Here is a 24,668-nt window from a genome sequence, read left to right on the forward strand (position 1 = left end):
CCTATGATTCTATGGAGATGGTATGTTGAAAAGCAACAATGAAAAATGCCTATTTCAAAAATATATTTCATTCCTAAAGTGACTAGTTTGTGTGATGCCACAAAGGACATGCGTATTTCAGTGCAAGCTGGCATGTAACCAAAGAGCAGTGAAATAAACTGGGTAAGGCCCTTTCTGTAGTAGCCTTTTGGGATTCTACTCTGGCTTATAAAAATTCATATTCAGGGGATTTGCTTTGCAGAATCAGTCTCACCTGGTACATCAATTTACTTCTCATGACTGTACATCGTAACGTACTTTGGCTTTCCCTGTTCAGAGGGGCTGTGGCATCTCCATCCTTGGATGTTTAATAGATTCAGCTTTTCAGGCAAAGCCAAGGTTGCTTTCATCTAGTGCTAGGAGATGGTCCTGCTCTGAGAAGGAGATTCTGTTGACCTCCAGAAGTACCTTCTAACCTCCATTTTTGTGATTCGCTCTACTGTAGCTTTAAATGGGGTCTGAGGAGAGTGGGCAAGCTAATGTATTTGATATTGGGTGAGAAAAAAAAATGTCAGTGCTGCAGCCTTGAGGATTTAAGGTAATCTCTTTTACTGTATTGATAATACCACAGACCTGTTTCAAGACACCTAGAAACAAATTATAAGCTGTCAGACATGCAGACCTGACAAAGTGTGGGATGTGAAATAAGAGAAGAAAATGGTCTAGCATAACAGGTTCTGCATGTTATCCAAGAGTATTTGTGTTACGTTGACTTAGAGAAGTTCCTTGCCACCTAAATTACATTATTCTTCTGTAGTTGGTTGGTTTTGGGGGTGGAGGTTGGGTGGGTGTGTTTGTGTTTTCCTTGGTTAGCCCTTTATTTTTGGGATTGCTTTAGAAGATGAATAACTGCTCCCAGAAGTGTAGATTATTATAATTGTTATGTTGGGTTTTTATTGCCCAGTGGGCATCAAATTCTGCTGCTGTGAAAAACAGAGTTTGGTATAAAGATATCTAAACTGACTTTTGATTTAATAATATCCTGATCTGTCACATGCTAAATTTTGTTCATTTTAATATATATTTTAATGATGCTTTTTTCATTCTCATATAAAAGACTCAGTTTTATTTTGAGTCCTCTGTTTATTTAGGGCTTGGTTCTTTGAAATACTCCTAGTATTGTGTTTGGTGTATACAGGTTCATCCTTTGGTGTCCAGAAGTGTTAATCTGCATGGTGTCCTATTTTAAGCAAGGTATTGCTTTATGCATTGTATTTTTTTTCTTTAAAGTTATGCTTTTTCAATCAGTACATAACACCTCTTTTACATTATCATTTATATTCAACCTATTTTCATACAAGGCAGAGTTGAGACAAAGCTTGTCCTATCTGGAAAGCAGTGATTTTTTAAGTTTCTTTTTCCATGCTAAAGTGCTGTAAGGTACATACTAGTTGTGTATTTCTTGTCTTTTCAACAAAAGCTTGAACATGTTCTGACTTATGTGACTATGTTATACATTACTCGGGAGCTGTTGGACTTAACATTTTAGGGCTTAATTTTGTTCTGAGCTCTGTTTACTCAAATTTCTGTGTGTTCATATTAACAACAGTGAAACTTGGGTGCCCGTACTGAGAGAATTTGGTTGGTTCAGAACAGGTTTCATTAGAGCATGCTGACCTGTGCACACTTCTTAATTTCTGTTTATTTCTCGTAAAACTGAAACAAAGATATTAACTTTCTCCTTGTGTGCTCGTTAGAGAAAAGCAGTATTAATTTCAGAACAATAGTCAATCTGAAGAAAGAATGCTTTAAAAAATATTCAAGTACTCACTGTGAAATTTCACACTCTGCCAGTGACATCAAAGGCAGGATGAAGCCTGCACAACTAGCTACAAATCTGTTTAATCTTATTAGATGTTCTCCAGCACTTAATGTGCACAGAAGCCTGAATTTCGCTACAAAAGTGTTGTTATTGGTCTTATTGCATCAGCTGGTTACCTAGGAACTAAGCCATTTTACAGTAAATATTAATCCTTTCAGGGCATGCAAGTAATAAATTTACCAGAAACCATTATCTGCTACTGGTATTGCTGACAAAGTTATCATAGTACTTGTAAGCCTGTTCCTAGATACCGAGGTAGGGATCAGGAAATTGTAAACAATTATAAAAAGGGGTTGGTAAATATTTTAAATCTCTCTGATGATTAAAAAATGCCTTCAGGAGGCTATTAAACTCTTAAGCTGTGTTTACATTACTCTTGCAAATAGACGTTTTTGTTTGTTCTTAGTGACTTTTTGCAGTAAATAATGAGTTCTACACTTAGCAAAAACAGGAAGGCAAAGGGAGGGAAAAAAGTCCCCATATTGAGCTCTATTGTTCTTTTGACTAAAATAGGATTGACCTGGCTTCTCCTGTACTTAGTCAGTATTGCCTGGTATTGGCTCTGGATCATCTGGATTCAAGATTACAAATCTTGGGCATGGGGGAATGAGCTGTCAGCTCAAATGCTGACATGGCCAGTTTTGTTAAGTATTGTTAGGAATGAACACTAAACAAGCAGTTGTTTCTTACTGCAGGATGTGCAGAGTCTGTCTACTTATACAAGCAGGAATCAAGTTAGATGGCAGAATTTTTTTCATAGAGGAGTTCTGGGCTTAAATCAGTTCTTAGGTGAGCTAGAAGTAGAGTCCTGTGGTAGAATAAAAACAAAACAAAACAAAACAGAACCCAACAAAAGAAAACCAACCCTGTGTTTTTTATAAATCAGCCAACAATCATAATCAGTCTAAATAAAGTCAAATCTGCACATAGTAATGATAGATGGGTTGTGGGATAGATGGGGGATAATGTTATTCCACCATCTTGCAGTTACTATTTCAGATCTGAACTTTTATTCTCTGTATTTTATTTCAGAAGAAATAATGCAGGTGACAGAGAGAAGGCACTACAAGTTATGCTTCAAGTCCTGCAGACGTGTGATCACCCTGCTCCAGATATGTTTTGCTTATGTGGGAGGATCTACAAGGATATGTTTCTTGATTCTGAATGTAAAGATACCAGTAGTCGAGACCATGCCATTGAATGGTAACAGAAAAAAAAATCTATTTTCAGATTTCTACTTTAGTTTATGAAAAGTAGGGCTGTAAGAATTAGAAAATCAGTTGTTCTACTCGTCTCTTTTCTTCAGGGTTATTTGATTAATTGATTTACTGAGCACCAGATCTTTGGATAGGTATTTCCTTGCTTCTCTTCAGAGGCTATCATGAATATAGAATGCTAAACTTCATTCACCCAGGTCTTTTTAGAAAAATTTACAATTAATGTGCTTCAAGACCAAACGAAATACAAGTTAGATCATGGGACTTAAAGTGGTCCTTTGTACAAGGGTGGTTGTCATACTGAACCCCAGGAAATGCAATGATCTACTGTATGACTGATAAACAACATTATGATTTTTCTAAGATAGTGAAGCTTGCATTTGCAGACAGGCTCTCACACACTGTTCAAGTAGGTACACATAGGTTTGTACACATATAAACTACTGCTGAGTACATTAATGTTAGCAATGTGGGTTTGTGCTTTAACTGTGAAAAACTCCTCTTTTTCTCCCCCCTCAACATGATTATTGCAACATGGATGGGTAGTAGTGAACTTAAAAGCTTCAGATGGATCTCTTCATCGTGCACTAGCTAGTGGCGTGCATTCAGCTCCTGTCAGCTGTCTCAGTTTCCTTAAGCCTTTATTAAAAAACTTGCACTAAAGACTAATACTTTCATTGCTTTTCTTATATAAATAATATAATAAAGTTAGGTTCTATTGCATTTAAGAGTTTCCAGTAGCCAGTTTGTTTCATTTAAACGAAACTACACAAGCTGGCAGGACATAAAACTAAGTAGAAGTTTTTCTTTCTCACCATAAGAAAAAAGCTACTTTCTTTCAAGTGCTCTTTGCAAAGAGTGCCATTTGAACCAACTAGCCTTATAGTCCTTACCATAAATTAATAGCTTAAAATACCTACCAAAATTTTGCAGCATTTCAGTTCCATACAGTGAGATGTAAGCTCCCTACTCTTCTCTGCAGGTATCGCAAAGGATTTGAACTCCAGTCAACTCTGTATTCTGGAATTAACCTTGCAATTTTGCTACTTGTTGCAGGACAACAGTTTGAAAGCTCAATGGAACTGAGAAAAATAGGTAAATATCCACACACAGTGCCACAGACAGGTTCTCCGCCTCTCTCTCTATGAAGAAAACAAAATTCCTGTAGTGATGGGTTGCAATGGACACATACTTGAACCATAAAGGGCAAAAATGCAAAGGTAGCTTTAAATCATTCCTCTGACCTTGGTCTAGGGTGGACTTGTGTAGAGCTGTTAGCCATTGATCTCTTGCAATAGATGCAGATCTTGAGGACACAGAGATGTGCAGTTTGCGTTGACAAATAGGAGGAAAATAGCCCAGACAGATGACACAGTTGCAACTGTCTGCACTGTGTTGGGGATGTTATTTGCAGACTCAGCCTTTGTGTTGGGCAATGTTTTGGTTTTGTTTTGATTTTTCCTGAGGAAAACTTGCTCCACTTTATTTTTGCCACTAATGCTTAATCAAGTCTTACTAGTCTGCTGCTGATAGACTTAGCAGTGCAAATATTTATTAGTCTTTTACCGATAGAAAAGAAGATTTTAATTGAAATTTTACAGGTGTACGGTTAAACAGTTTATTGGGAAGAAAAGGAAGCCTAGAAAAAATGAACAATTACTGGGATGTTGGACAGTTCTTCAGCGTGAGCATGCTGGCTAACGACGTTGGTAAAGCAGTACAAGCAGCAGAGAAACTTTTTAAGCTGAAACCTCCTGTGTGGTATGTGGTAGAAGGCTGTAGCTCTAGTACCTAACTATGGGGAAATACACAAATTTAAAACTTCATATAGTCACTTGGATAACTTATCTGGGCTTTTCCATCTTAGATTGTTGTAACTGTAACTTTATATTCTGGTTTGGTTTTTTTTTTTTTTATTTTGGGAAGGAAGGGGGAAAGTAAGAAATTTACCCATCATTGTTGGGGTTATATTGCATTGAAGCACATCTTTTATAAGAAATCAATGATGATTCCTTGTGAAACAATTGCGCAAAGATTGTGAAACTTCTTTTAGAGTTAGGCTAGCTGCTGCTTCCCTCCCTCACCATCTTCTAGCTCATAATAGCTTGTCTAATAACCATGTAACTACTCATGTAACTATGTAACTACTCATGTAACATGAACAAAGATGTTCATGAACATCCATGTGAGCTTATGACTTAAGGTTTTGACTAAGCTTGCTATTCTTTCCAGAAATCTGTAACAATCAACACAATCATTTCCATTATGGTAGCTTTTAAAGTATATTTAATTTTGCTGTTAATATTTTTTTTTTTATGCGTATGTAAGTTAAGTGGTTTTAGAATCTGGTCACATTTTGTTTTTTCTCTGTTAACTCACTAATTCGATATATTCTAGGTACTTGAAATCATTAGTTCAGAATCTGATGTTAATTCAGCGTTTCAAGAAACTCACCATAGAACATTCTCCTAGACAAGAGAGGTTGACTTTCTGGCTAGATATAATTTTTGAGGCAACGAAGGAAACAACTAATGGCCTGAGATTTCCAGTAAGATGTTATATCCAATCAAGTTTTGTATGTCTTATGTTTCTGGATAGGATATAACAAGAATTGTATGACTCTAAACACAATACTCATATAATTAACTACCTGTTATTTCATTGCATGAACCAAACCCCTGTATTCTGCTAATATTTACCCTATAAAAAGCATTTAACCCAACACCCTAAAAGCATTCTAAGTAATACTTTTAAGTCTCATATAATAAAAAGTGGTAATACTATTTTGTAATAGTGGTAATACTGTTTTGTTGCACATAGGAACACAGCCTCTTCATACCCTGTCTTGCCCTTCCTTTTTCCCCCTGGAAATTTTTTAGGCCTTAATTTGAGATTACCCATTACCTAGCTCTGAAAATACTGTTATGTATTAGCTGCTGGTTTATTAAGGACAAATGTTCTCTCTTTTCAGGTTTTGGTGATAGAACCAACTAAAGTCTACCAGCCTGCATATGTTTCAATCAACAATGAAGCAGATGAGAGATCTCTCTCATTGTGGCATGTTTCTCCCACTGAAATGGTAAAACTATCAGCAGATGTGTTTCATGTATTCTGATTTATTGTACTTAAAGTCACTTTTTTATGCATAGATTTTAGAGTGCTTTACAATAAGTTGAAGTTTGCTACTTCTATGTGAAGCACAAGCCTCAATATCTCTTTTGTGCAGATATGAAAGTTAACTTTTTACAGAGAAAGTAAAAGGAGGGACTATGATTAGAACACAACTGTTTTTGACCTCTAGTTCATCTTTCATTTATCTTGACCATGTCTCTTAGAAGTGCTTGGGTTATTTGTTCTGCTCATATTTCTCACTAGAATTGTGTGATATTTATTAAGATGCAGCTCAAAGCTAGATAAGAAGTAAAAATAAAGCTCAGTATTGTGTTTAATGTTTTACAAATTTTGAGGTTTTTACAATTATAAGATCAGAAACTAGAATAGCAGTCTGTGACAAGTAAGTGTCAAAAGATTAAATATTTGAAATCTTGGATTATAGGATAAAACACCAGAGCAGGCGCAGTCATGGACAGTGTAAATTCTTGAAAGTGAGAAATAACTTCAGTTTCACATTGAAAGACTTAAAATCTGGAATGTATTTCAGATTCCCTTTTTATTATCAGAAAAACATAGATGGAGAATAGACTAAAAATGTTGAGAGGCAAAGTGCAGAAAAGAAACATATTAGAGAGAGAGAAGACCACAATTGCCTGGATCTGTGAACTTCTTTTCCAGTACATTCTTCTGCTTTACTACTTTGAGTGAATGTGTCTGACAGCTTTATGGAACAAATTCTTGGTGTTAAATAAGATCCACATATTAGCTAGAGATCCATGGAGGGCTACGGTCCTAGGTACAGGCTGTTCCTGTTTTGCCTCCAGTGTGCTCCCTGGGCTGAAGCTGTTGGCTCAATACCTCTTAGGAAGATATATAAAGTTTCCTTTCCCTTTGATCCTAGATAAGAGTAGGGCATAGTCTGCTCCATGCTTAATATGAAATGTTGATGTATTGAGTCAAAACATAATGTTTGGTAAATTGTACTTCAAGATTCATTCTTCAAAATTTATTTTATACGAGGAAATACAGCTTTTACTTCCACCATTTGTGCCTCTTCTTTTCGATTTTCCTCAAGTGAGTAAAACAGTAATGTATGACCTTTCTTTACCTATACATCCATCTTATTTGAAATTTGGGGAGAAGAAAGAGAGAAAGGAAAAGAGATATTTTGGAAAAAAATTATTTTGCTTACCATGTTGTGACTTTGTTTTCAATAGTAAATCAAGGTTAAACTGTGGTTGATTATAGCTCGCTATTTTTTACAGAAACAGATTCATGAGTGGAATTTTACAGCCTCCTCCATTAGGGGAATAAGGTTGGTATGTCAGAAAACAGTGAAGTTTTTTTTTTTGTTTATGTTTTGTATTTCCCTTAAGTGGGAAATCTGGATGCTGCCTTAAATTGCTGCTTTGCATTATTATAAAAGCTTGTTCTGTCCAAACCGCCTTGAAGTGTCCACACAAAAGAGTTTCCCTTTCCATGCATGGGGGGAGCTGTACCTTTTTCTCATAGGAATACACATCTAAGAAAGGTGTGTGGTCATTTGTGTTTTCTGGTGTATTTCCCCATTTTCAATCGTATACCTGTTATTTATGTATTTTCTAAATGCTTCAGTGACATTGCCATCTCTGCATTTAAAAACATGGAGGGCAGACACGCTTAGCTCCTCACATGAGCGAAAGAATAGTTTGTTTTCTTTTAAAAGGAAACTACGGTATCTATTTTCTGTTAGTAATTCAGAAATGCTTCTGATATGGCTCTATCTAAAAAACTACTAGCTAAAACTTGAATTATTAGAGCTATGTTAAATGAGGCATGGACATAGTTTGTGCTAAGGAAAGAATTCTTGAGCTGGAAGGAGACTGCTAGTGGAGTTTCTCAAGGATTAGCCTTTAAATAATTAAAGTAGTTCCATTTTGTGATGCTAGATTAATGGAAACACTAGTCACAAGTAAATGGATCCAAGTATTAGTGCAAAAGATCAAACATAGAAAGAACAGGTTTGTTCTGAGAACTGAAAGGATAGAAAAGAATCATAGTGGTATTAACAACTGCAAAATACATGACTACATTTAGAAGCTAATTTACATATCTTAATTTGGGCTACTTTGGTGACAGAAAAATGAGAGACAGAACACCAGGAGAGGAAAAAAAAAAAAGAAAAGGAAAAAAGCCCATATCTGTATAGCCTGGCAGTGTGTTTATGGCATTCTTGCTCTCTGTCTGCATTATGCAGTCTGTAGCTAAGCAGAGCAACCATAAGCACAGGGAACACAAGGTGGCCTTTTGCCTTCTCACTGAGTTCATGAGTCACTACACTGGTGGTTCTGGCCTTTCTGGGGATGTAAATGGCTGTTGGCTGGGACCATTTGTGTGAGCGCATAAGCTTAAGAGCTTGAAAAACTATGATCCAAGTACAAGCACGAATTCAGGTACCTGAGTTCTGTGGTTCTCAAAGGGCACTTCTGGGCTGTGATTTTGACCTTAAACACCTAACTTTTACATCCCAAGTTTGTGTTTCCTGAACTTGGATAATTTGCTTAGGCAAATAAGCTCAGTGAAAAAGTATTTCTCTGAACAAGGTTATTGCTATGAAAGTCTCAATTGTGGATTTGGACCTATTTTGCCTTAACTTCAGTACTTTCTTCAAAAAGAAAAGAAAAGAAAAGGAAAGAAAAGAAAAAGGCTGGTTTTGGTTTAAGTGACTCCAATGGGACATTTTATTCTGCTACTCCAATGCAATGTAAGTGGATGTGAAGCTGTTACTTAGGTCTGTGGAGCTGACTGAGCATAACTCAGCATAAGATTTCTGAAACATATTAATTGCCTTCAGACAACACATTGCACAGAAATTAATCTTTGAGAAAAATAACAATTATAACAATTAAGTGGAAGCAAGCAATGCATTTGCTTCAATTCTTAATCACTGCTGGGGATTACAAAGCTCAAAGAGGCAATATTTTTAAACTTGGTGGAATTAGATCTTTGCTTTGTATATGACAACTTACAATTGCTGTGCTTCTGAAATCACATTTGTTTTTGAAAAAAAAAAGTGGTCTCAGTTAACTTATACTCTGTCAAAATTCTTAAGTTATATTTATGTTAACCAGTTCATCTTACATACCACCTATGTTACACTTTTTATGATACAGTGTAATACTTAGGTATTGTCTTGTCTATCCTATATTTGCCCTTGGAAGAATCATCTTGTTTTGTTGCTTAGTTCTCACATCAGGTATGTATTAATTTGCCTTGCTAGGCTAGAAATCGCTACACTAGAATGAAGTTACAGAATGGTGGCATAGTGTATTTTCACATATTTCTGAAAACATCTTCTGGCAAAATTCTAGGGGGTTTTGAGCATTTGTCCATGTAGCCCTTAATGATGCTTCAGCAAGTTGGTTTTGAAACATTCTACAACTTTACTATTGTCTACTGTCATGTATTTTAACTTACTGGCTCATCAGAAGCTAAGCAAATCTGAGTTTGTTGAAACAGATGAGGCAAGAATCTCATCAATTGTATTAATTTAATGCACAAAAATTATGAGAATACCTTAACAAGCATAACAGCTTGGTATTTTGTAGAATAATGCTGAAGTGCAAGTCTTTGGAATAAAAGATTAATGCCTAAATTTACTTTCATAAATTTAATATTTTACAGCCTCTTCATAAATAATGTTTAATGCTTCTTCACTTTTCACTTCAGTGCATTTGGATGGGATGTATATGACACTGACAGGACACAATATACAATAATCACTTCATCAGAATTATTGTTGCAATCTGGAATAAATACTGGTTGTCCCGAAACTTGTTTATCAGTGTTAAGGCGATAAAAGTATATACTTTGAAAGATCTGCTACACTGTGGTATTTCCCAGTTTAGAATTATTGTAGGAGTAATGGAATTACAAAAAGCGAAAGTACTTGTTAAGCTTCAAAGAAAGGCTTTTTAGCTGCATTAGTGTCCAAGCAATTCACTTTCCATTGAGGTGTCATGAAATACCAAGAAATCTGACAGAACTGTGTAAAACTGGAATGGGAGGCAAACAACAAACTTCAAACCACTTCAGATAAACTAGTATTTTACCAAAGTAAACAGTAGCTTAATGATTTATAGAATTTGAGATAGGATTATAGAATATATGAATAAACTCAAAGCTTCTAATTGTAATGAAAATAAATATAATTGCATACTGCCTCTCTAAGGTAATTAACTGTGAAAAAGATGTTTTCTAAGTGTTTGTAATTAAAAACCCCAGCTCTTACTTGCTCTATTTCTTCTAATAGTTACATTCAAAATGATATTTTCTTAATGTGAATTTTGCAGCATTTCCAAGTTTGATGAACGATGTTGTTTTCTTTATGTCCATGACAACTCTGATGACTTTCAAATCTACTTTTCTACAGAACACCAATGTAGTAGGTGAGTTCAGTTTGCATGGGTACTGCATGAGAGCTGTATTTCCTAAATAGAGTTGATTTAGCAAAGATTAAAAGCTGACATTTTTGCTTCAGAAATTATTATTTCTTCACTTCTTTTTTCTTGATGAAGAAGCAATGGGCTAACATCAGTGATATTTAAGGTGATGAGAGCAATGTCCCATTACATTTGTTGGGTGGTTCTAATCAGTTTACCTATAAATCATTAGGTGTGAGAAAAGGCTGAAATAGCTTATTCTGATTTATAACTATTATCTTCTTTTTCTGTGACTTGGCATGTCATGTAAGGTCTTATATTGGTTTAGGTTCTGCAGATTGCGTTGAATAAAAGATAGGAAGCACTAAAATTAATGTTACCCGCTCAGACTCAATTTGTCATTGCAATTTGTGTGTTATGAAATATGGTCACAATTTTTTATGCCTTATTCTCTGCACTAGAAGCGTCTGTTCCAATGATTTGTATCTATTAATCATTGAAAGAGATGTGAATGTTTTATAATAATTTTAAATAATTGTTAACCATTTGTTACAGAATTTGGAAAAAAGTGAGTGACTTGGGCAGGGACCTACAGGAAAATATATCTTTGTACTTAAGGACCTCCATACCAGAGAACTAACTGAAATTAGATAAAACCCTATTCTTCAAAACATGTTACTACTTTTATATTCTTGGTTTTCTGGATGCCTGACTAGAAACCACAAAACCTGTTTTCCAGAAATACTGAGTAATCACACTTCAATTGAAGTCCATGGGAACATTTAAATTTAAGCGGAAGGTAATAAAATTCTCATCAGTACACAGAAGGAGAACCATCCAATATGATGTCACTAATTTAGCACTACTGAATTGAACCACTGAAAATCAATATTTAATTTTTTAATATCTCAGCTTTTTTCTGATTACATTTGTAAATACAAAGCCATACTAAGCACTTTCTGTCAAAGTGTACAGCAAAATAATTCAAGTTGGATCTACCAAGATTTTACTGTGCAATCACAGTAACAAGCAAGTGTTGGGTTCTGATAGAGTAAATAAAATAATTTTATAAATAATTAGGCATTCAGTGTGTGTTTGATGTTATTCCTCATTTAAAATAAGATGAATATGGAGAAAGCAAGTAATGAAAGAAACCTAATGAACATGCTTGTCAATTTATTAGGTTGAACGCTAAGTCCACCTTGCAAAGTATGTTTAATCTTCAAAAAAGATACTTTTCTTTGATGCTGTGCTATTTATTGCTTTTTTAGATTCTGTGGGTTGGTAAAAGAAATTTTGTCTGATGCCGTTGGCAATACTTTGGAACTGGAGGGAGAAATAGATGGAGACACATTGGAGGTATGTGTCAAGCATAAAAGATCCAAGAACTCTGAAACTTGTTCTTAGTCTTCCCTGTACTTTTGTCTCAGTATACTAGAAAGATAATAAATAAATAGTATTTAAACTCCTTAATTGTATTGAAATTTCAATTCTTACAAAACTATTTGTACTCAAGACTTGCATTCATTTGAAAACACACATTTTTGATAAAGTGAGCCTGTTATCACTGTAAACTATTATATCCATAATAAAGGGTGTTATGTTGCAAACAATCTATAGATGAGAATCATCTGATATCAGCTGGCTAAGTGGTTAAAAAAGATATTTAATAAATTCTAGGAAAAAGCCATTTAGCAAAGGTACTTCAGTTTCTCTAGCTGGTACCTGATACTGTTACTACTCTAGGTAATTTCATTTGATGGGCTTTTTCTGTCACAGAGATTTGCAGCCATTTAGGATCAGATTAATCCATCATGCTTTTCACTTATCACTGAAACATCCATGTTAGGAACCTAGTAGCTGCAGGCTTTCTTTATAATTAGTACACAGGGGGAAAAGCAAAACAAAACCGGAAAAGGTTATTTAAATTTTATGTGGGTTCAGGTGGGTGGATCCATGTCTTCATAAGACACACTGCCTCATAGCAAATGTCCAGCATTTCAGCACTTTTTGAGTATATGATGTGCTGTGCTACTGTTCATTTGTTTTGAAATCTGAAATGCCATCGTAAAAAGTAGGTTGTTTTATTTGTGGTCAAGCAAATTCAGTCTGATTAATGAGTGTAGAAACCCTGCTGCTGTTTGTTTGAGTTGGGTATCTTTCTGACTGTATCTCATTCCAGCAATTCTCTTAGGCTTATGATTCAGAGCAGCTCTTTATGGTAATGAGCCTTTCATACTACCTAAGGCTTTGGAAGAGCAGTAAGAAAGTAGAAGACTGTATACTGGACAATTGCAATTGCATTGTGGGGAACATGAGTTTTTGCACTGAAGTTTGTGAAAGCGGCCACAGAATTCTCTCCTGAAGTAAAAAGGACAAGAGAAGCACATCTATTAAGCTCAGCTTAATACATACATCTGTGGTTTTGGCACAGGATCAGGGCTCCACCTTGGCAAAAACAGGGTACTATCTATAGCTGCAGATTTTATATTACATACTTACATACTTAGCTAATAGCAGGACAATCTCCAAACAACATAATCTATTCAACTGTATAATAGTCTCTCAGAGGAAGTGAGCTCACCATGGCTTGAGCCTTTTAAATATTGAACTTGAAAAATCACTTGAGAATGCACAGCAGGAAAGAATCCTGCATGAGTCAATGTATGAAGGAACAGCTACAGAAATTAATTTTAAATCTTTAAGCTATATCATTCTACATACCTTGAAGTTCTCACAATTATCACCTTGTACTTACTATCTTAGGTCAGGACATTAAAACAGAAATCAAGATACAGAAGGGGAGGATTAATTTTTTTAGCTTATAAATGAGCAAAGACATTTAATGTCTTTCCGCAGCCTGAAATCTTGCATTTAAGCAAAGATAATATGCAAAATGCAGCTTTGTCTGGTTTTGATGGGCTTGACAAGCACAGAGAAAGCAGTTCTTATCATTTATAAGCCATCTGTTTATATCTTGGAAAGAGGAGGAAATAACCTTGAGCACAGAAGAAAATATCATTTTAGTCAGAATGTTGTCTCAAGGGGTTGCATATTTTGGACTGTGGTATTATTTGAAAGCAAATACAGTTTAGTTTTATAACTAACAAGGATTTAGAATGAGAGTGAGTGAGGGCAATCCTTTCTACCTTACGTTATTCACTTCTGGATATTGATATTGAAGAAGTTCCTATCACTTTAAGAGTACCCTCTGTGCTCCAAACAGTATATACTAGAGATCAGACTGCCCTACTACATTCAATGCAGAAGGTCAGCTATAAACAGTTGTTTACTCATACCTAACGGTTGAATTCAACATCCAACGGATCACATATTCAGAATTCTGGCAACCAGCAGTGATTTATTCAATCTTTGTAGCTCTTGGAAAGAAAGGAGGCAAATGTAAAGTGGCATCAAGTATATACGAGTCCATTAAACTGTCTACTAACTAGCACTGAACTATAAATCTCAATGATTTCCATGTATTATGGGATCCAGACTGGAGAACATGAGTTTCTCCACAGTAATTGTAGAGTTGGCTTAGGACAAGTCTCTTGCAGATAAGGTTACTGTCAATCTTAAATTCTGCAATGTGACTGCTGTCTTTTCTTCTGCACAGTTTTATGTCATATGATAGCTGTGAAAGCTGGATATGCTCCTGCCAAAGAACCTGACAAGTTTTACATATGGCATTTTGGGTCAGTTACACCTATCATATAACAAGATTATGTTATGAACTGTGAAGTGCTGAAACATGGAAAATGAAACTGTACTAAAGCTGTGCTAACTCAAGTTTAGTTCCACTGAGCATAATATGCTGTTAGGATAAACGACAGATGGATTTTCTTTAGCACCTTCCATACAGCAGCATGAAACTTGCCATCTTTGCTGATGTGAAGATAGGGGAAAGCCAATGACACATGGACATTGCAATACGAACTGGGAAGACACTTCAAAGAAATAGATCTGAAGACTGCATTCTGTATAAGAGAACCTTATTGGGTGTAGCAGAAAAAGTGGTCATTGACAGAAATGTCAATAGTTGTGGCCACTGTAAAAAGGTTGGTTGTTTTTCTAAAATTCAGAATCCATATGAAGCCACAGAGAATACCCTGCAGTTTTCCCTTATGGGACATCTTAGATTTGGGAAGATACTAAGGGAAGTCTATGTACTTCTGATAATATCTGAGGCTATGAAACTGTCAAATTCCTTTCTTGTATCTTTGCAAAAGTGCTTTACCAATATTCCTTATGAGTTCCCTGATTTGAATCTGTGGTCTGCTGCTTAACCCGACTTCCGTAAGACATTTGGTTTTATTTAGTGTCTGAGATATACTCTCATTAAGCATCATTCATCAATCAGCATTTTCACTGACCTTTATAGCAGAAGTGCTCTGTGATAAAATCACCATATGGGACAAGACCATGAGGTGGTGTAAATTATTGTAGATTTACTGAAGTCAGTGAACCAGCAGTGACTTATCCAGCTGGCAACGTGACCTGGCATGTTTCAGCAGCAACGGACACCACCACTTCATGTATTTAATCATTCTTGGAGAGGCCAAGCATTATTTTTATTTTTTTTCTTGCCTTTTGGTAAAGCTGAAGGGCGGGGGGGGTGGAATATGTCAGCAATTAATTTTGCAGTGGCTAAGCTCAAATAAGACTTCAGGGTCTCAAAACACTGTCTACTCCCTGTAATGAGAATGTCACTTTTATCTATTTTTTAAACTACTCGGGGTTGATTTAGACCCGATATTAGGAAGGAATACTTCACTGTGAGGCACTGGAACAGGCTGTCCACGAAGTGGTGGCTGCCCTATCCCTGGCAACATTCAAAGCCAGGCTGGATGAGGCTTTGAGCAACCCGGTCTAGCAGAACTGCTCCTGCCTATGGCAGGGGGGTTGGAATAAGATAACCTTTAAGGTCCCTTCCAACCCAAACAATTCCATAATTCTATGTTCCATACATTTATGTATTTTAAAGCTCTGTCAGCAATTCTTAAAGATGATACCTGAGCGTGTTCTTTCAACAGCACTGTTTCATTGAATTTGGCTTAATGCTGTGTTCCTTGTTTGGGTGAATGCACTTCGAAGTTGATCAGGGAAGACTGCTTTACAAAGCAAGTAACACAGACATTTTACAAGTTGTATAATGTACCAGGTTGGTTATTAACCTGTTGCACTGCAGCTGTACTGCAGTAACTACTCTGTGTTGTACTAAACCATTAGAGTACATAACTGTTGTTAAAGGTCTTTGTAATGTCAAATGTTAGTGATAATTTCTGTGCTGCTTTATCTTTTCTGCTTGTAGTATGAATATGATTATGATGAGAATGGCGACAGGGTAGTTCTAGGGAAAGGTACTTATGGAATAGTTTATGCTGGAAGAGACCTTAGCAACCAGGTCCGAATAGCCATCAAAGAAATACCTGAAAGAGACAGCAGGTAAGATCTGATTTATTGTTACATACACATTACTAATGAAACAGCTGCTTTTTGCCAAAAAACTTTGATGCTTTGGGCACATATTTCTATGTCATTAATTAAGTATACTAAAATTCAATCATCATTTCCCCCTACTATTCAACAGCACCCTTTAGAGAATAAAGACCTTTCATTTTTTGGAAAAGGTGTTATACATATAACTAATACAGTTTTGTAATTTGTATGTATATTTCAAATACTAGAATAAGATTTTTTTGGGTTTTAAGTTGCAGTTGTGTCTCTTATTGTTTTTGGGGAGGGGGAAAAGCATAAAAGGAGTTTTGGAGGCAAAAATGTACTATGCAATGATACAGAAGAAATAAATTCTTTGAGGGCATGTTTTTCCTTCAGGGTTCCTCTGGGATCTACTTCTGTATTTTTTCTGAGTAGGCAGCCAGTCACACTGCATTTTGAAGGTCATTGGCAAGAGGTTTGTTGAGAGTTGGATCGGTATCCCTAAAATCCAATCTCTTTGCAAACTAGCATTTAACCATAGGCTAGAACCTTTTCCTGCATGATAACATAGTCCAGTTTTGGTTTTTGGTTTTTGTTTTTTTTTAATAGATATTCTCAACCTCTTCATGAAGAGATAGCACTACATAAATATTTAAAGCATCGGAACATTGTCCAGTATCTTGGATCTGTTTCTGAAGATGGATACATTAAGATTTTTATGGAGCAGGTGCCAGGAGGTTTGTATCATTCTGAGCTTATTCTCTCAAAGGAATCAAAAGCAGTTGGTACTCTAAACTTAGTGAAAGCACTTCATATGTTTGTGTACTGTGTTTGGCTTTTCTGTCGAGATATCAACTACAGGTGGCATTTTTCTCATATAAATAATAGATTTGAGGTGTACAGGTCCCAGAACCCTCTTCTCTTTCTGTAATAATTATCAATCTGGAGAAAAGTCATTAAAAGTATCTGGTGTCAACACCCATGTGTTATAAAACAGTGGAGTTTGAGCTGTAGAGTCCATTTAGCCTGAGCATCTGAAAGCTGACTGGAGCTTTTAGGGTAAGTTTCGGTTAAGCAGTTACACTGGTTGAGCAATTAAGTACTATTCTGCAACTGCTATATACAAAGCACTGCTATTTCCTAGGTAGATTAAAGTTATATACTTCCCTTGCTTATAATTTCCAGTTTTAATTTCTCTATCCTTCTCTACACTTTAACATGTAAAGTCCTTCTATATCTTCTCTAGGTTATGTTTCCATCTCCCTTTTGCTATTTGCTCTTCAGTGTCAAGGACGTGTCAGAATGAGTGCTAAATTCTTGTCTGAATATAATTTGTATGTACATAAAATCTTGTATGAATACAATATAATTTTTTTTAATAATAAAAACAGAAAGAAGAAAACCAGGAAATAAGTTTTCTAGACACATTCAAAGTGTAATTAAATACATCTGGGCATTCAACATAGAGAAGTTGTTTAATTTTTTAATTCCTCTGACTTTCTCACCTGAAAGCTGAGACACTGACATATATGATGCATGCAGATGTTGAGTTTACACCAACACTTCCACTTGTTTTTCTGCACTTGTTAAAATTATCAGCTTGCCTAGTTCTTGTTCTTACATGCACAGTAGTGTGCTGTGATTAGTTGCTAGTGTCAAGATATTATTGAACTGATTCAGGTACTTTAAACTCTACAGCCAGTCTTAAAAAGGAAATAGCTGTTCAGATTACGCAGGATTCTTTGAGAAAATTTCACTTCAGAAAAGTGTCGAAGTGGACTGAAAAGTCCTTTAGCTGAATTTGTCTGGCATTAAATAGAACCACTGCAGTTAGTTTATTATGAGCAGAAAAAGCGAATCTGTCTTTATTTTGCTTCATGATTAAAGTATTTGTGTTATTTAAAAAAAGATTAAGTTTGTTAGAAGTAGGGGAGGTGTGGATTACCTATCTCCTACTCTGAACATCCATTACTTGGTTTCTTTCAGGAGCTTGCTTTCTTCTGTCTCTGAATATTTCCAGAAGTTAATCCCGTATTTGAAAGGAAAAGATTCTTGCCTTTTTTCTTCTGCCCTCCCTGCGTCGAGTAAATCAGCTGTTCTTTGTCCACACATGTGGTTCATGAAATATTAGTATATAACATCATACAGTGTTATCTTTAGCTTTTATTTCATTAAAGGGTTAAATGGTTGCTAGTCCTAGTCTCAACAGTTGTTAGACTAAGTAAGGGAGATGCATCCAGCCCTGTCATAACATTTATTCCTGTCATGGAGATGGAAGCTGAGCTGGCAAGAAAGAAATAACCAGTCAAAACCAGCAGCAAATTATGTGCTTTGAGGGATCTAGGAATAATTTGGCTTAATTATAGGTACTGCATTTCTCTTGTATTAGGATATTGAGCAAAGGCTTAATCCAGACTTCAATGTTTTGTGTTAATTTGGGGATTTTGCTGTCTTGATACACTTTCTTCTGAACTCTTGTAGGCAGTCTCTCAGCTCTCTTAAGATCTAAGTGGGGCCCAATGAAAGAACCTACAATTAAATTTTACACCAAGCAGATTCTGGAAGGCCTTAAGTACCTGCATGAGAACCAGATTGTACACAGAGATATAAAGGTAAAGTTTCCTTTAGCATGTCTTGTTTAATTTGCTTTTTATCTTATTTACTTCAGTTAGTTTTACTCTAACCTGAAGTAGAATTTTTAATAGGATTTCATGGAAACTTAAAACAAAAGGAAAGAATAAAATAGCCCCCTCTCCCTGGTGCTCCAGGAAAGTCCCTTTGTAGAAAGGTATATTGCAACAATAACCACAAACTTGAAGGAGTATTGAGACTGGGATTTGGAATCTGTACTTATCTGTCTTCCCCTGCTGCTCCCCTCCTTCTCTCTCTTAACCAAACCACAGGGGGATAATGTTTTGGTGAACACCTACAGTGGCGTGGTGAAGATATCTGATTTTGGTACTTCCAAACGGCTGGCAGGAATCAATCCATGCACCGAAACATTTACAGGTAAGACTAATTTAGCTAAGTTTATATGGGTTTTGATGACAGATTTAGAATTGGAGCCAAGATGCTCTTTGGATTTGTGATGAAAACACATTTAGGTCTTTATTTTGAGAGAAGAATGACTGGGAGTGTAATCACTATCAAGACAGGCTTGTTATCTCTCTTTTCTTTCTTTCTTTTTTTTTTAATGTGATTTTCTTCCATTTTACTCCTTTTCTTTTAAAAAATTTTCTTAAGTGTGATGGGGTAACGGTTTTTCTTCTACGTGTTTTCCATTAAGCAGCAATTGATTTGTTGCAGTTATATCTGGAAACAAAAGTTGCTGGAATATAGCAACTTTTTAATTCAATAATCTTGATATTAGTAACTCATGCATGCATATGTCTTGAAGTATGTCTGCAAATGCAGAAAACCAGACACGAACTTAAAAATACTTTCAGTTTTGAGGCATTAGTTATAAAACCACCATTAATTATAAAACTACCTTGGTGTTATCAGCAGTAAATAGAACAGTAGGCATGAAAATATTGGGCTGGTATGTTGCAGAAAAGCTTTCATATACAAGGTAGCAAAAACTTGCAATATTCCAGGAAAACAGAATTTGGTATGTAACAGCTAAAACTCCACATTGAAAAATTAATATATGGTCACATAATTACTCAACTCTTTTATCAGTGGAGATATAGATAACATGATGTTTTCCCTTGTTATATGGCTGATATCAAAAATCACAAGCCTCATACTGGCCTGCAGACTAAGTAAATAGTACACAGAAATAGCCATCAGTCCTGTGTGGAAGACAGAAGACAATAACTGGTTGTTACAAGAGATAGTATATGGAGAAACGGTATCTGAATTAAAGTTACCATACTGTAATAAGAAGAGGTACACCTTTCCTTGTGCCCTCCTTCTTTGTTCTCTTTCATGCTTGCAGCCTTGCTTGTGCCTCAGAGATGGAATTTACCATGAGAATATTTTACTCAAGTTCTCATTTTGGATTTAAATTCAGTAAGCAGGTAGCTTTAGGTTCTAAAAGGTCTCTTGCAAGTTGTTTTGTTCCTTAACTCAGTACATAAACTCAGTGGATTTTAGGTTTTATGTAAAACAATCACATGATTCGAAGAATCAGGCTTCTAGTGGTTTAAATGTTATCCATCTCCATTCAAGACACACAGCCTGAGGGCAAAGCTGTGGCTTGCACTTGTGTTCTACAGCACTCTCATTTAATGATCATAGTAATACACAATCTCTTTTATCTTCACCAGATGTTCTTTACTTAATAGTTCACAGCTTTACAACAGTGTAATTTTATTGCATTCTTAAGAAGAAAAAGAATTTAAAGATGTCACAACAGAGCTGGTAGGAATTCATATAGAGAAAGCAGTATAGACTGTCATTTGCAGATTTTCATCACCTTTTACACACATAATCTTTGCAATCTAGTCTCTGCAAAAATTGTTTGACACAATTTTACATTCTGAGGAAGCATTTGGATTATGTGATGAATATACTTCCAGCAGTTTGAAGCCTTGTATTAGAAAGAGAGGGGAGATAGTTTATAGAAAAGATGTTAAAACATAAGTTGCTGAAAGGGGAAATCAAATATTTTGGCTCTGCAGATTGCATTTGGCAGGTTTTTGCTTGCTTAGTGGTGTGTTAAATCCCCTTAATAAGAATGAAAACTATGACATTTAACTATTCCTTTTGACCTTACTAGGAACCTTGCAGTACATGGCTCCAGAAATCATCGATAAAGGGCCACGAGGATACGGTGCCCCAGCAGATATCTGGTCACTGGGTTGCACTATTATTGAAATGGCAACAGGCAAACCTCCATTTCATGAACTAGGGGAGCCTCAAGCAGCAATGTTTAAAGTAAGTACAGCTTTTTCTTTTTTTTCTTTTTTTTTGCCATAGACCTTATTAATTATCAAATACTGACTTTATTTTTTAATATGAATTTAATTGGTAGTAACCTTTTGCACAAAACCACAGTCTGACCTGTGTTCTTAACTCACTGAATGATCCTTCTCTGTGCTCAGCTGTATTGCTCTAGGGGAAATAGGTCATGACTCCGAGCAGCAATCTGAAAAATGAGTAAAGACTTATGAAAACTAATATTCTCTACCCTCTTACTTCTGTCATCTTCTGCTCTTGGTTTATGATTTCCTTCTTGGCAACAAAGCTCTCCAATAATGACAACCAAGTTATTTCTGCTCCTTTAAGTCTTCTAGCAGATGCCTTTTCACCTTAAGTACCTGGCACACAGTTACTTGTGAGTTACATGCGTTACTTTTCAGCACAGTCTATTGAGCTGTCAGGAAGTACTGGTTCAGTTCTGGGTGCTCAATAAGCTCTGTGCAGGCTCATGAGGAGAGCTCTGGCCAGACTGTGTGTGTCCCTACATCCTGCCTATAAGCACTTCCAGGCCACAGAGTTATGTTCTGAAGTTTCAGAACTGGCATTTTTTAAAAATACATTTCTTGCCCTTCTTTCTTCAAGGATGTGGCACAGTTTTTATCATTGTTATTGCAGACTGTGTTAATGCACAATTGTCAGGCATTTGTTTTTTGTTTTCTGCTTCTTTGCTTTGCTGGGACCTGCTTGGAACTGCCTTTTGCTGGGCACCATAAATTGCAAACTGTGGTTCTTTTTGCTGTGTAACAAAAGTAAGCAAGCTGGAAGCTGGGTTTGAAGCCAGGAATGAAGCAAGCTGACTGGGCAAGCAAGTAAAAGAACAGAAGCCTGAAAACTTGGGATACTGAACTTTTGAGGTCACCATCTCCACACGCGCACACTCTGTCATGCATAGGGCAGGTGAGGAGAGGGGAAGGTCTAAGTCTGGCTGTGCAGTCACTATAGAAATTGCAAATGACCAAAGAGTCAGAGGAAGTAGAGAAAAGGGGCTGAAAACAAAAAGTGAACCAAGAACTGGAAATAATTCCTGGCTGAGTGTATGTTGTGCAGTATTTAATCTATGAGCATTGTATGTGTTCATCTGTTCCTGTGTGAAAGGAGTGCAAACAAATGACATTCAATGGAGATAAATTAAACTAACATTGCCACAGAGTTTCTGGATGATTGCAACAACACTTAGTCCCCTTGAGCCACAGAGATGAAGATAAGATCAGAGACATGTATTCAAATTTCCTGGTCATGAGTTTTGTTTAGTGTGCAAGGGTATAACCTGGCACCCTTGAGCTATCAGCTTGTGCAGCTGCTGCAGCTGAAACTGGCTGTGTAAGTCTGACCCAGCATCCACAAGGAATGGACTGACCATGGAGACAGGCACATCAAGATCAGTTGCCAGAGCACAGCAAGTGAATGGTTGTCTTCTCTTATGCCTCAAAGCAAAACTCTTGCTGGGCTGTTTCGAAGTGGTGAAACTATACCCCCCATTTATATAGTACTGTCCAAAACACACATGCAGTTTTACAAATCAGGTAAGATGCTCCCACTGGACAAGGTAAATGTACAGATGTCCTGCCAACAGGACATAACATTTATTTACTTACTTATTCATTTATTCCATTTCTTTGTTAAACACATCAATTTAATTGCAGAGGTCAGCAAGTTGCATATATTAAAAACGTTACATGCAGGAAATACTGAGTTTTGAATGTGCTCAGAGCCATGGTTTAGAAGGCCTTTATGTATTAATAGCACTTTATATTCTACACATAGCAGAACATTCAAACAGTAGCACAACTGCTCAGCACTTTTTTCTTCAGCTTGCATTGAAGTTGAACCACTATTGTGAATGTCTAATGGTGCCACAGTGTGTTAATGCAGCTGTATAATGAGATTATTTAAAAGCAGCTGGCACTTGTTTAACTTCTGGGCTACTGTCTCCCTTGTGGCTGGCCACTTTCTGTCTGGTTCTCCAGAGCCTCTTTTATGTAAAGATGCTGAGAATACAAGCCCTAATCTTGCCAGATATATGCCATACAGTGTACACGTGTTATGCAATTCACACTTCCAAAGATTTATGCCAGATTGGCATTAGAAATTAAGAATGCAGTGAAGGAGCTGGAAAAATCACTAGGGAGCAACCTATAGAAGCACATTTTTTATTACTTAAAGAAGCTGGGGGAAGGAAGGGTGTTGTTAAACCTCGGGACATCATGTGGTTTTCAGTTAAATAACACTGAAAGGCGAAGGAAGACATCTGGCCCCATGCCGGGGGTGGTGATGAGGTCTGGCAAGGTCATTATGAGCATTCATACAGGAAATTTGGCAGCAGCAGGAGCAGAACAGGTGCAGGTCCCAGGCAGTCAGTGCTAGAGGAGGAAGTTGTTCCTGTTCCTGGGCACAAATGTGCTGGAGGAGTCACAACTGAGACACATAGTACTGGGCAGGGGAAGCCTAGGCAATAGCTGGAGGGATTTGGATGGTAGAAGCAGCATTTGAAGCACTTAGTGTGGGTAATGTCCAGATCCTGAGATTGTCTGAAGGTAGAAAGTTGGATACATCCATACATTAACGTATGTGTCCACATGGATCTTCATGCTATGTTTGTAATGAAGTAAACCAGGATTAGAACCTTGTTGACACTTCACTGCTTTGTGTGGGTACCTGGATCACTCCCTTTCCAAGCATCAGAGGCAATATGAGACACTATACTGTAAGAGAGCTTTGGCCCATGGTCTACACGTAGTTGTTTAGTAAAAATGATTTCTATTTGTGTTTTTCTTACAGGTTGGAATGTTTAAGATTCATCCTGAAATTCCAGAATCAGTGTCTGCTGAAACAAGGGCCTTTATTTTGCTCTGTTTTGAACCTGATCCTAGTAAACGTGTTACAGCATCTGACTTGCTCAGAGATTCCTTCCTGAAACAAGTGAACAAGGGCAAGAAAAGCAGAATTGCATTCAAGCCTTCAGGTAAGGAATTATCAGCCAAATCCAAGTCAACATCATCATTAAGTGTTATATAAAAGATTGGAATTATTAAGCGCACTCTTTTACAAAGGACATTTCCCTTTGCCAGGATAGCAGCAGGAACTCAGCTGTGAAAGTGTCTGTGATTTGCAATTAGACATATTTAAATTTAACAATTCCCACAAATATGGTGTCTTGCTATTCGCATTTTGCTTGCTGAAACCTCCAACCCTATTTTTCTTCTGCCCAGAAATGAATGCCTCATTTACAGTAAGTTACAATTAGAGAAATGGCAGTTGGCAAAGACTTTCCGAGGCAATTCTACATTTTAGATTCACAATTACATGCACTTCAGAGGTCTTATAGAGCAGGTGTTTGGCACCTGAAAGTGCAGGTCTATTAGGTGTTCAGGTCTATATAGGTTGGCATTTTCAAACTTGGTATGTAACTTAGACATTTGGCAAAGAGCTGCTGAAGTAGCTGTTTAGTCGGTTATTTTATTTGACTAGCGTGCTCCTCCCTTACCTCCATACATTAGCAGCTTTTTCGGTGATAAGATAATAAACCTTAATAAATCATTACTGTTTGAAGGAACTGTCTATTTAAAAAGAGGCAAACTTGGTCTTGCTGCTTCTTTCCCCTCTCTGTACACACACATGCAAGCACTCCCAATGCAAATTGAATTGCTGAATGGAATTCTAAGGGGAACTAGCAAAGAATTTGACATC

General features: G+C 36.5%; 1 protein-coding gene across 1 annotated transcript in view; it reads left to right on the plus strand.

Annotated features, from left to right (window-relative positions):
• Positions 1-24,668, plus strand: part of MAP3K15 (mitogen-activated protein kinase kinase kinase 15) — a gene marked incomplete at its 3' end in the record, with an annotated part of 58,271 nt that overhangs the window by 25,249 nt on the left and 8,354 nt on the right. The window contains exons 7-20 of the mRNA XM_010011986.1: positions 2,894-3,064; positions 4,061-4,173; positions 4,680-4,839; positions 5,476-5,626; positions 6,050-6,157; positions 7,458-7,507; positions 10,524-10,619; positions 11,885-11,972; positions 15,928-16,061; positions 16,665-16,792; positions 18,537-18,667; positions 18,959-19,064; positions 20,779-20,936; positions 23,760-23,943. Coding sequence (XP_010010288.1) covers positions 2,894-3,064; positions 4,061-4,173; positions 4,680-4,839; positions 5,476-5,626; positions 6,050-6,157; positions 7,458-7,507; positions 10,524-10,619; positions 11,885-11,972; positions 15,928-16,061; positions 16,665-16,792; positions 18,537-18,667; positions 18,959-19,064; positions 20,779-20,936; positions 23,760-23,943 — 1,778 coding nt within the window. The remainder of the gene's footprint in view (positions 1-2,893; positions 3,065-4,060; positions 4,174-4,679; positions 4,840-5,475; positions 5,627-6,049; positions 6,158-7,457; positions 7,508-10,523; positions 10,620-11,884; positions 11,973-15,927; positions 16,062-16,664; positions 16,793-18,536; positions 18,668-18,958; positions 19,065-20,778; positions 20,937-23,759; positions 23,944-24,668) is intronic.

This window comes from Nestor notabilis, unplaced genomic scaffold (genome assembly GCF_000696875.1).
Source record: "Nestor notabilis isolate BGI_N333 unplaced genomic scaffold, ASM69687v1 scaffold5143, whole genome shotgun sequence".
Lineage (NCBI taxonomy): Eukaryota > Metazoa > Chordata > Aves > Psittaciformes > Psittacidae > Nestor > Nestor notabilis.